The sequence below is a fragment of the Salvelinus alpinus genome, chromosome 30 (genome assembly GCF_045679555.1).
Source record: "Salvelinus alpinus chromosome 30, SLU_Salpinus.1, whole genome shotgun sequence".
NCBI lineage: Eukaryota > Metazoa > Chordata > Actinopteri > Salmoniformes > Salmonidae > Salvelinus > Salvelinus alpinus.
In genome coordinates this window covers 12,061,311-12,074,221 of record NC_092115.1, presented here as the reverse complement: position 1 = coordinate 12,074,221, position 12,911 = coordinate 12,061,311, and the positions used below count along the sequence as shown (strand labels likewise).

The window sequence follows — 12,911 nt, the reverse complement described above, 5'->3', positions numbered from 1 at the left end:
AAGGGCCATCTAAGTGAAGGTAGGATTGGGGATAGACAGTGTCGTTTGACTATTTTATTAGGAGGTGGCAGGGGAGTTGTAAGGGACAATCATGTGTGCGGCCTGTCCTCTCATGAAGCTGTGAGACCTTCAGGGCTATGGTAACCAGGGTAACCAGCATCACCTGGCACACATACACACGGACATAGGTTATACACTAGTATGTAGCTACATGCTCATGTTCTATGATGATAGTCTCAGAAACACCACAGTTTGGTCAGTGAGATCTAATCTCTGAATCATCCTTTGTCTGATGTGGATCCTGGAAGATCTTGTTTGGGTCTGTCTCGTAGCTGTCAATGTAGACCTGAACTGCTTCCCCCGTACTCCCTGTTCCACTGAGCCTGTAGATGACCCGCGAGCCGTCTGTGAATATTATCCTCAAGCCCTGCAGATAGGGAAAGGGAAAGGGGGATACCTAGTCAGTTGTCCAACTGAATATATTCAACTGCAATGTGTCTTCCGCATTTAACCCAATACAGAGACAAGATTAGCCAGTTAATAAAGTACATTTTAAAAAGTATTGGAGACTCCTACAGTAGCTACAGAAGATGTCATTCTTATATCCTATAAGTCCAAAGTGACTTATAGCATGTCCAGTTCTGTGAGCACGCCAAAACAGCCACCCCCATTCCCCAGCTGGTTTCTGGAGACGCGCCTGTCTACGGGGTCAGTGTGTTCAAAGTTGTCGGCCCTTTCCACCTGATAGAGCTTCTCGCCCACTGCGAACCTCTGGCCTAAGAAGGCCTTCTCCAACATCGTCAGCTCCTCCATCATCTGAACGGCTGCATCCAGGTCGACTTCCTCACAGTCATACCTGCCCAAGACAGCACAACAGAAGATAAAACCACGAGCTTTGGCTGCATTGCTTGTGTGCCTCTTTGTTTCTGCAGCCCAACTCCTTTTGTAATTTGTTCAAGCAGGAACAGGCTATTGGCTGCAAGGCATTTTTCTTTCCAGGCATAGTGTCTCTTTGACTTCATTTTCAGCTTGTTATACAACTCAAGGTTTCACTCAGACTTCAGCACTAGCCTGCCTTACTACAACTCCCTGGCCCTGAGAAAGTCTTGTGGGGATTCAGAAATAAGTTCTGCAATTATATGATTTGACCACCAGAGGTCACCAGAGATTCACACTCACCTGGTAGAGACTTTCCTGTCAAACTTCTGCCAGTGGTCCTTCATGATGTCATCCACATTCTACTTCCTCGCTGCCAGGATGGACAGCCATGCCAGCACGGCCCAAAGTCCATCTTTCTGATATGGTCAGCATCTGACATGATAGAAACAGTGTAGGTTTGCTTGAGGTTCTTGCTGTGTTAGCCACCTCTTCTGGTAACTAGTTCCGGACATTTGGACCTACTGATGAGCTACCTGTGCCGAAACTCTCTTCTCCATTTGCCTGCATCCATCAGGTTGCCAAAGAACTTCCACCCCGTGGGGGTCTCGTAGAGTTCGATCTTTATCGCTCTGGCTACACTACGAGATGGGGATATAGTCTTTTCGTTTTTTTTGTTGGTGATCTTACATGATTACAGTTTATGATCATTCTGTACATTTAAACCTTACTGTGTCCACTAGTTTGTTATTTATTGAGACGGGATGAGATGCAGTAATGGTCAATGGCTCATTTTCTCATTGGATAATGCCAGGCCGAGGTGTTAGTTGCCCAGTGCAGGGCTGGTGGACATGCTGCGTGCGTAACCTCTCACCCCTGTGTGCTGGACGTAAGGGGATGCTGCGTGCGTAACCTCTCACCCCTGTGTGCTGGACGTAAGGGGATGCTGCGTGCGTAACCTCTCACCCCTGTGTGCTGGACGTAAGGGGATGCTGCGTGCGTAACCTCTCACCCCTGTGTGCTGGACGTAAGGGGATGCTGCGTGCGTAACCTCTCACCCCTGTGTGCTGGACGTAAGGGGATGCTGCGTGCGTAGCCTCTCACCCCTGTGTGCTGGACGTAAGGGGATGCTGCGTGCGTAGCCTCTCACCCCTGTGTGCTGGACGTAAGGGGATGCTGCGTGCGTAACCTCTCACCCCTGTGTGCTGGACGTAAGGGGATGCTGCGTGCGTAACCTCTCACCCCTGTGTGCTGGACGTAAGGGGATGCTGCGTGCGTAGCCTCTCACCCCTGTGTGCTGGACGTAAGGGGATGCTGCGTGCGTAACCTCTCACCCCTGTGTGCTGGACGTAAGGGGATGCTGCGTGCGTAACCTCTCACCCCTGTGTGCTGGACGTAAGGGGATGCTGCGTGCGTAACCTCTCACCCCTGTGTGCTGGACGTAAGGGGATGCTGCGTGCGTAACCTCTCACCCCTGTGTGCTGGACGTAAGGGGATGCTGCGTGCGTAACCTCTCACCCCTGTGTGCTGGACGTAAGGGGATGCTGCGTGCGTAACCTCTCACCCCTGTGTGCTGGACGTAAGGGGATGCTGCGTGCGTAACCTCTCACCCCTGTGTGCTGGACGTAAGGGGATGCTGCGTGCGTAACCTCTCACCCCTGTGTGCTGGACGTAAGGGGATGCTGCGTGCGTAACCTCTCACCCCTGTGTGCTGGACGTAAGGGGATGCTGCGTGCGTAACCTCTCACCCCTGTGTGCTGGACGTAAGGGGATGCTGCGTGCGTAGCCTCTCACCCCTGTGTGCTGGACGTAAGGGGATGCTGCGTGCGTAACCTCTCACCCCTGTGTGCTGGACGTAAGGGGATGCTGCGTGCGTAGCCTCTCACCCCTGTGTGCTGGACGTAAGGGGATGCTGCTTGCGTAGCCTCTCACCCCTGTGTGCTGGACGTAAGGGGATGCTGCGTGCGTAGCCTCTCACCCCTGTGTGCTGGACGTAAGGGGATGCTGCGTGCGTAGCCTCTCACCCCTGTGTGCTGGACGTAAGGGGATGCTGCGTGCGTAGCCTCACACCCCTGTGTGCTGGACGTAAGGGGATGCTGAAAACATTGGCAGCGATGACAGCCACCGAGTCTGATGGGTTGACGAAAAAGCCATGCTTACCCAGGATCATGTTACGGTCCTGGAAAACCAGACAGGGGTTAGAGGTCAGGCAACAAGAGAGAGAGGGGTTAGCAGCATCTGAATACAATTCAAAGCATCCAACCCCAAACCTTAAAGTTGTGATTGAAGTCTTCAGACAGTCTGAGATGCATAAAGAAATTCACTGATGATTTTTGTACCTTGATGGGTACTATTTTAGTAATAGTCTTGGATGAAATATAACTAAGATAAATAAATATAGATTATCAGTAGATTTGCAGTTGTGTCAGCTTAGCCTGCTGTAAACCTCATTGCCTGTTTAAGCACTTTGATATTTTATTTTTTCTATATAATGACAAATTCACAAATTAAAGATGATTACTTGCAATGGTGATCATTATTAAAAGGACCGTTAAATTATTGGTTGATTGAACACGCACCCCGTCACCATCAAAGGCTGCTTCAAAATGGTGCTGGCCACCTCTCATGGCCTCAGCCAGGTCAGCTGTATAGGTGAGGTTGGGATCAGGGTGCTGACCCCCAAAGAGTTGCAGGGGGACATACTTAATGGCAGATTTAGCAGGGGAGCCCAGCTCCTCACACAGTATCCTCTTCACATTGGTACCTACCTCTGATGATTAAACAGAGGTACACATGGAGTCTTGTCCTGTGCTTTCCCTGGTGTTCAGTTGGCAGCAGATAGCCTAGTATTTAAGAATGTTGGGCTAGTTCACATCCCTGAGCCGACCAGGTGAAAAGCTGTCAATGTGCCCTTGAGAAAAGCGCTTGGATAAGCGCGTCTGCTAAATGAGTGTTATCACAGGGGAGGTGATATGGTTCTAGGAACAGCTTGAGTTTAGAATTTTTTTTGTAGCTTGATTTTTCCATAGCAGACAGTTTGTGTAACCCCCTCCTCCCCTCTCTCCTGAGAGACTGGATCATGTAACAGACCGTAACCCCCTCCTCCTCCCCCCTCTCTCCTGAGAGACTGGATCATGTAACAGACAGTTTGTGTAACCCCCTCCTCCTCTCTCTCTCCTGAGAGACTGGATCATGTAACAGACAGTTTGTGTAACCCCCTCCTCCTCCCCTCTCTCCTGAGAGACTGGATCATGTAACAGACAGTTTGTGTAACCCCCTCCTCCTCTCTCTCTCCTGAGACTGGATCATGTAACAGACAGTTTGTGTAAACCCCTCCTCCCCTCTCTCCTGAGAGACTGGAACATGTAACAGACAGTTGGAAACAACAGCTGAACTCTCAACTAGGCTGCTGCTCTCACAAATCCTGCTCCGCTCATCTTTACGGTGGCACTGTGTGACATTAGATTCAACCTAAGATGGATATCAACATCTGCACGTATAGAAACGGTATAACTATATGTTCTGTACATCGGAATAGAGCAGCCTTCTTCTTACCTCCTAATGTTTCATAGCCAGACGAGTGGCTCTCTAAATATTGCATATACTCCAACTACACGTTGTAGCTGGAAGGTCTGGCACGCTAGATTCCTAACCTCCATCCGTTCTAGACGGATCTTGATGTGGTTCTCCCCAGACAACAGCTTCTTCAGTGCAGCAAAGTCAAAGATGTTCCTCAGCATGTTGGCATAAGACTCCGCCGAGTCCACTATCTCCACTGTGAGAAGACAAAGATCCTCAGAAATCCAAGAAGGGAAACAGTTCAAAGAATAAACACAGAGGCAATGTTCGGTGGCCAGATTCAATCAAACCAGAACCTATGCTGTTTAAAAAGTCACATTGATCTTGCACTGCAAACTTGGAATGTTTTTATTCGTTTTTCTATAGTGCAAGTTTTATTGAATTCTAGCCTAAGTATGTAAGTGAGTTTTTTTTCTATTGCCTACTCTAAAACTGCCAACAAGGAATTCAGTTTATTTCCTTCTATTCAAACATCAGGTACCTGTTTATTTCTCTAGAACTCTTGTCAATGTTATGAGCGATGTGTTTGTGCTCACCTGTGAAGGGTTTAAACTTGTTCTCCAGGTCAAACATCTGTTTTCCCGGGGTAGCCAAGTCTACCCGGAGTTCTGGGCAGATGGCGTACTCCTCTATGGATCTACTGATCAGGGATATTTTGTTAGTGACTGCCTCCTGGGCTGGGCTTAGGTTGGTTCAAACAAAAAAGCAAGACTTCAGGTCTTGTGTTACACAAGGGCACTCATTTGTGTTGATCTTAATTGTGCTGCTCTAGTCTATTAAATTGTGCTTCTGAAGTCACCAATTATTGATATAGAATGACATTGTATCAAAAGTGTCAAATATCTGCATCACTGACCATGATACTTGTGGGAAATGTCTCTATCTTATCTTGTAATGCTCTTGGCTAACAACCTTTCATACTGTTCCCTATTCTCTGGTTACAGTACCTGCATTAGCAGTGTTGAACTTGATGCCACAGTCTCCATTGGATCCCCCGGGGGTTGTGACTGGCAGTGAGGATGATACCGCCGATGGCCTTGTACTTCCTGATCACACAGGAAACCGCCGGTGTGGACATGATCCCGTGATGACCAATTACGAGCTGACCAACCTGCCAAGATGACACAGGTCTTTCAGGTTAGTATCTCTGTTGTGGTCGCCTATTTTAGCTATTGAAAAAAGCCACTATAGCTTGGAGTTATACACATTTTATGACTTAATGTGTATGGTATAGATTGTATTTTATTTAATATTCACTTCTAGATTTTAACATGTGAAATCCATAGGCTATGGTTGCTGGTGGTTATACTTAGCCAACCGAAGTATACTACAGTCATTGTGGTAGAAACACATGAAATATACTACAGTCACATGAAATATACTACAGTCATTGTGGTAGAAACACATGAAATATACTACAGTCACATGAAATATACTACAGTCATTGTGGTAGAAACACATGAAATATACTACAATCACATTAAATATACTACAGTCACTGTGGTAGAAACATATGAAATATACTACAGTCATTGTGGTAAAAACACATGAAATATACTACAGTCACATGAAATATACTACAGGGTTAACGGGAGGGAAAAGTCTTAGCCACGCCCAGTATTTCACGGGCTGGTAGGGGGAAGCTATGGGTCCAAAAATAACCAGGGAGACTAGTATGTGTGCAGAGGCAGATGGTAACTGAAGACGCTCCTTAGGTCACACATGTGCAGGGGGATCACTGTCAGGGCTGTTGTCTCCAGTAAGAGAGACCCTAAGCACTGATTCAGGGTCAGTGTTGATTTGTGATGGTAATACCAAAGACAGTACAGTATGAAGTTCGGCAGAAACTGCTTCTCCAATAGAAATCCCCGATCGCGCTTGTATGTGATGTCATGGTGACGTTGGCTAAACTCATGCACAGAAACACGTAGTCAGGTCTCACGGTCGTCTCGGGCCGACGTGCGCATGTGCAAGTCGTTAAATGAAAGGCGATGAAGTTCGATATAACATTTTTAAGAATACGAAAATGAAAACGTGTCTGTTTGTCACTTTCATAAGGTTGGAGTAATATGTTTAGCTACTTAAGACATTGGCGCAAATCTAGGTTATGCCTTTAGAGTTTGAGAAAATTAACAACGAACAAAGAATATTTCACTTCTCATTGACTTCTCAAAACCCAAACCCCCGGTCTGGTCTGCCGAGTCTGCTTCCCAAGCGTTCCTGTACGTCTCGCAGTGTTGCTCCTCTGGGTTTAGAAGCTGGTAATACTATCGCAGACCAGTGTGAAGGGTCAACTTCTTCTCAGAGAGTAGAATACAATACTGCCTCCTGGGGCTAATGTGGTTTGTTTTGAAAGGCTTGTGCATAATTCCCAAACGTTATGAACGTCGTGACCTGCCTTAAAGCCTTTCAACGTTTCTTGTGACCTTCCAGTTAGACAAAACACTATTTCTAGCCACAGCTCAGTTGAAAGCTGCTTTGATGTCCAAGTGCACGTTTTGGGTGAAAAACGACTAGTGCTGTAGTGCACTTGTAACAGTATAACTTTACGTCCGTCCCCTCGTCCCGACACGGGCGCGAACCAGGGACCCTATGCACACATCAACAACAGTCACCCACGAAGCGTCGTTACCCATCGCTCCACAAAAGCCACGGCCCTTGCAGAGCAAGGGGACCTACTACTTCAAGTCTCAAAGCGAGTGACGTAACCGATTGAATCGCTATTAGCGCGCACTACCGCTAACTAGCTTAGCTAGCCATTTCACATCCGTTACACACTACTGTTACATTATGTCCACTCATTAGCCTGATTTAAGATTTTTTTTAAAATTGTAGGTCTGATTGCATCAGAGGTCAGTGAGATATGTGATGTTTTTCAGGTCAAGGCTGAACAGAGGAAAACCAAAAGGTTCCTGTCAGACACTCACCATGTTGTCGTACCCTCACTAAAGGCCATCTCTCAGTTTACGTAAAGGAACCAACTTGTTCTAGCCTGGGTACCAGTCTGTTTAGCTAACATACCACTCCTTGTACTCATGTCATTGTGAAACATGACACGAAGTCAGACTGGTGCCCAGGCTTAACTTATTCTGCCGATCATGATACTCTTATCCCTCCCATAGCCTCTGATAAGTCCATTCAAGAACGTTTTTATTGAGTAGTAATAATACTGTAATACTTTTATATTTACAGGTATAGCTATTAACAGCTACAGATAGACATTTGAATGACAATGTTTTTGGAACATGGCTGTAAGAGCTGGCTAGAAATCAAATGATTTGTTCATTTGGACAGTCATGTTACCGACTGTTGTAGTCTTTCGAGGATAATTATACAGAACCACACCAGTAGTCATAAATATGCTTTATTTATTAAAAATACAGTATTTACAGTACATATGTGCTGAGAGTCAATGTGACTCAGTAAGTGGTGATAACTGCTGTTATTCAGGTGGCTGCCTGTGTGCTGTCCATCCAGCTCCTCACCACTTCATACCTGGTTGTATTCAGACTTACAGTAAAATCTGCACGCTCAACTCAAATTTTCACATAAAAGAATGATGTACGTTTTTGCATATTTATGAGGTTTGTGCGCAGATCTCAGGTACGAGTACCATCCGCCATTAATACAGTCTGAAATACAGTTACATAGAGGATTCCTCAAATGCATGTAATAATAACGAGGATGTTGTCGAACAATTTCACCCCAAAATTAGAACGCTAAACTGAGTATAAAAATGTTAAGACAATTAATTTGGTTCCTTGTGTCCCAAAGCCTTTAATGCTGAAGAGGAGAAGTGAATCCCTTTCAGACTAGCTATAAGGCAAACTGTGGATTAGAGACACAGATTTAGAGTCCTATTCAATCAGCTTGGTCCGACTGTGCAGTCGACAGAAGAGACTCACTAAACTGACCTCCTAAATCTCCTTAAGGCCTTGTTGTCAGAGACTTATCACATATTTTTGCCAAAGGTTGGTCAATGTCTTGTTTCTATCCAGAGGTATATGTCTGGTGTTCATTCTGAGCTGAAATTGCCTGTCTCTGAGGAGGTTGAAGTGAAGGTAGCGGCAGGGGTGGAGCGAATGGAGATCTGGGTGGATCGGAGGGAGTAGGAGGACCCTCGGGTTGGCTTCCAGTGGATTCCCTTCCTACGCTCTGACCGTCCCTTGGGTTTCACGTGGATATATTTCCCGTTCAGATTGGTGTCTCCGCAAGCGTTGAACCACCAGCCGCCTGCAAAAACCCATCGGATTAGTTAAACTGGATGCTGGTGTGAAAAATAGCAATCTCCATTCAATCTAATGTTCCATTAAATCGTATGCTTCATAAATTAGATTAAATTAAACACTTTCATTCAAACAAACCCTGTACTTGAGCCCTACAATAAACCATGCATCCATAAAATCCCATAACATCCTCCCCACTCCCCACCACTTTACCTGTGTAGGTATAGGCACAGTGGGAGTCTTCAAGTTTGTCATTGTCCTGGTCCTTGGTGGAGAACATCATACCGGTGTGGTTGCTCATTGCGTCAGGCAGATTTCCGGACACCTGTGAGAGGTGGATTCTATAGTGGGCCTCGGGTCCATCCAGAGAGAAGTTGTACTCAATGAAGCGTTTGCCCTTTTTCCAGTCCTCCAGTTGGATGTTCAGGAAAGTGTCACCTTGACTAGCGAGGGAGTGGATCTTCCTCAGGCCCAGCCAGAACTCTCCTGTGACACAGACAAATCAATAAGGCTCAGTGCTGAAGTTGTACACACATACGTGAGGTGACTGGTCTGGTGCACTGGTCATGGGAAGTACACATTACACCTCACAACTTCATCACTCACCTTGAAAGTCTCCAAATCCGTTTTCATACTTCTCCCAATTCTGATGGAAATTCATCGACCCATCCTTCCTTCTCTGGATGACCGTAGCCCCTCCATCTGCAGAAAGAAGAAATGCTTAACTTCAAATCAATAAATATACATTAGTACACAAGGTTTCAGCTAATACTAATGGCTGGAATGTGGAAAATGGAATGGTATCAAAAACATGGTTTTCACGTGTTTGATTCCAGTCCATTCCCTCCATTCCACTCCATTCCAGCCATTATTAAGAGCCATCCTCCCCTCAGCAGACTTCAATGGGAGCATTGGCGCTACTCGTCTGTCTTACCTTCACCCATGTCACAGTAGACCATGAAGGGCTCAGATTGGTTGGGCTTGATGGCGTACACTCCACTGGCTCTCTCGCCCTTGTTGAATAGCTCACTGCAGTCTGATGAGAGATCTGTGACACAACCATATTTTACAGTCTATCAGCAGCACCTTGCAGAAGCCCCGTTGTTCCTCAAACATTGTGTTTTAGTGTGGACCTTGTGTTATGTAGGGACCCTGAAAGAGTAGCGGCTAATAGGAATAGAAATAAAAACAAATGATCATGACCCTTTTAAGCCACCTTACCCGTCATGTCCAAACTGCCATTGGTGGAGGTGTTGGTCAAATACCCAGCGAGGGTGGGCGGGACAGACTGGAAGTCGTCAGATGGTTTCTCAATGGTGTCTTGCATGAAAGGGTTGTAGGTGAGCTGAACATGAGAAGGAATAGTGTTGTTACGGTACAAGCAGTCATTTCTGTCGCTCTGCACAATAGAAGCGTACACAAAAATAATCACGGTAGATGAGGTGAATAGTCACTGGTTAGTGTTTTTAGTCATGATTCTTGTTCTGGAGGCAGCTCTGCAGAGTGGTCACTAGCTGGCACATTCACAAAGTCATAAAATCTGATTTTAAACCTACCTCTAACCTAAAAAAAAAAAAAAAAGTACACTATAATTACACTATAAACACTACAATTTTAACTTTGCAGCTGGCCCATCTAGCAGAAATCGCTCGGTTCTGCCTCCAGGACAAGATTCATGACAAAAAAACGTCAACCTGCTGAATAATCATAGTAGATGAGGTGAGTTTCACCCATATAATGTAAAGCCCTTTGAGCATCTGGTGATATATAAATCCAAATAAGTATCTTTACTATAATGGATTGAACATAGAAATATAGTCATTTGCCTGCTGTCGTGGTTGTAAGACTGTAAGACTCAAGCTACATGTTGTACAAATAACAACCGTCACCTCCAGAGTTTTCATCCTGCTCCTCTGGTGGTCGAGCTGGTCGCTCTGCTCTCTCACAGCCTTCAGCAGCTCACTGATGCTCCTCTCCTGGGTGTGGATCACATCCTGTGAGACACATGGGGGAACAGGGATGGGTCATTTCTCCAGACAGGACTATTTATCCTTATAGGGTTCAACAGTTCTATCTGGTACTACAGTGGTGTTAGGGAGTAGGCTAATCCCTAGAACCAAAGGTGACTTTGGTCAATGTATCTTCTTGAGGTTGGTTGAAGTGACTGAAAACCTTGTAAAATTTCCCCATAAATCTTACCTTGTCCTTGGTATCTTACCACACCAGTATTCTACATGGATATTGCAGTGAGTATTGGGAGAATCTTAATCAGCTTTAACACTATGTTCAACTCATTTCCCCCCCCCATGGGTTAAGGTCAGGTTGGAATGGCTCACCTTCAGTGAGTTGATCTCAGCCAGCTGCTCGGCGGGGACCAGGCCCTGAGACAGGCCGCTCAGTTTCACCTCCAGCCCTCCCACCTTGCTCCGAAGCTGGCTACGCTCCTGCAGGATGCTCTCCACCTTGGAATTGATCTCCAGCGACAGGTTCCGTATCTCCTCGTTGTTGGCCTTGAGCACCACTGTGGTTTTCTTCAGCTCCTCCTCTTCCCCCTTGATCTCGCTGGCCAGCACGGAGAGCTGGTTGAAGGAGCTGTCGAAGATGTTGAGTTTCTGGAAGATGTCGTTTATCTGGCTCTTGGTCTTATGGACGAAGTCCCTGAGGCTGTGGCCGAGCTGGAGGAGACCGTTGGCCAGGAGGCGCACGTCATCCAGAGCAGCGAAGCGGGAGCGAGTTTCGACGGCGGGAACCTGAGGGAGAGGAGAGTCTTTGGACATGGACTCCTCCTTGGCGCAGAGGACCAGGGGCCAAAAAGCCACAAGAAGGAACAGAAAGGTTAGCGTCAGCTTCATTATGTTGTTTGTTTCTGTCTTGAGACCTTCAAGGTGTTGGTAGTGAGCTGGCCCTTGAGTCCTCTCTTCCCTTGAAAAGACACCACAGGACACAGAGCTAATAAACTATATAGGCTGCCTGGGATGAGGTTGATTATTAACTTACTCGGTCTCAACTGATTTTACCTCTACAAATATGGATGCAGCGTTCACGAGTCCAATTTACAAAGAGCTTATTAACTCTTTCATGAGTTGACTTTGTTTGAAATGACTGGAGTCTGACTATTATTTCAGTGTTCTATTCTGAAATTCAAATTCTGAAATTCAAAAGAAGAGAACTGAGTGGGCAGCTGTGTGTGATGCATTCAATCGGAATGTTCAGTTCAAAACACTGGTGTGCCAGTCTGGTACAAGAATCCACCATCGATGCCAATTCCAAAATTGCCACATCCGTGTGCCAGTCGGGGAATCGTCATGGAAGACCAAATAAGATGTTCTTGTTGGTTCTCAGAAAGCATCTTAAGTCTCAAGTCCAAATATATTTAGACTTAAACATGGCACGCAATTATCAACAACCACAGTGTATAATTATTATATCTGATTGGAGTTTCTTTATTTTGAAATAGACATTCATAACATTTACATTGGGAGAGTTGCAGGAAATTAAGCTACTGAAGTGCAGTACAGTGATTCTAAAGCCTTGTTCAAATTGGCAGTTTGAAGTGACACATTGTTTTGGGGGGGTTAAATATCGGATTCGAATCTGTTCTTTTTCCTGCAGTCTGAACAGCCAAAAAGCACATGGAATAAGATATTTCAAGCCCCATTTCAAACCACCTCTGATTCCTGGCCATGCGACTTGTGTCTGAACGGTCAAATCTGATTTATTTTCCCTCAAGTGGCTTTTAGACTGTTATTTGGCATATCTTGTTGCTTGCTAGCTACTCTGTTGACAGTTTTGACAAGCACATGTGGTAGCTAACTAACTTGTTAATTGTTTACAAATAAATTAGGGAATGTGCTAGAAAGCAAAACTAGCTACCTAGCTAGCTAGTTGACTTCTGTGGCTAGCCAAAAAGGACTTGTTTTGAAAGTTGGATCATTGTCCAATGGCGGCGAGCTTTACACCACTCCAGCCGACGCTTGGCATTGCACATGGTGATCTTAGGCTTGTATGCGGCTGCTCAGCCATGGAAACCCATTTCGTAAAGCTCCAGACAAACAGTTATTGTGCTGACTTTGTTTCCAGAGGTAGTTTGGAACTCGGTAGTGAGAATTGCAACCGAGAAGACAATTTTTATGCCCTACACGCTTCAGGAATTGCCGGTCCCATTCTGTGAGCTTGTGTGGCCTACCACTTTGCGGCTGAGCCGTTGTTGCTCCTAGACAACACCACTTC

At 45.9% G+C, this 12,911-nt stretch overlaps 1 protein-coding gene and 1 pseudogene across 1 annotated transcript; both read right to left on the bottom strand.

Moving 5' to 3' along the window:
* Positions 1 to 48: 48 nt before the first annotated feature.
* Positions 49 to 4,616, bottom strand: LOC139560322 (phosphoglucomutase-1-like; annotated as a pseudogene).
* Positions 4,617 to 7,803: 3,187 nt separating this feature from the next.
* Positions 7,804 to 11,624, bottom strand: LOC139559697 (angiopoietin-related protein 3-like). Its single transcript, XM_071375914.1, has 7 exons — positions 11,018 to 11,624; positions 10,571 to 10,675; positions 9,903 to 10,026; positions 9,616 to 9,729; positions 9,288 to 9,383; positions 8,895 to 9,167; positions 7,804 to 8,688 (listed from the first exon to the last, which is right to left on the bottom strand). Exons 1-7 carry the CDS (start codon positions 11,531 to 11,533, stop codon positions 8,471 to 8,473), a joined length of 1,446 nt encoding a protein of 481 aa, XP_071232015.1. The 5' UTR covers positions 11,534 to 11,624; the 3' UTR covers positions 7,804 to 8,470.
* Between the last annotated feature and the right edge of the window lie 1,287 nt (positions 11,625 to 12,911).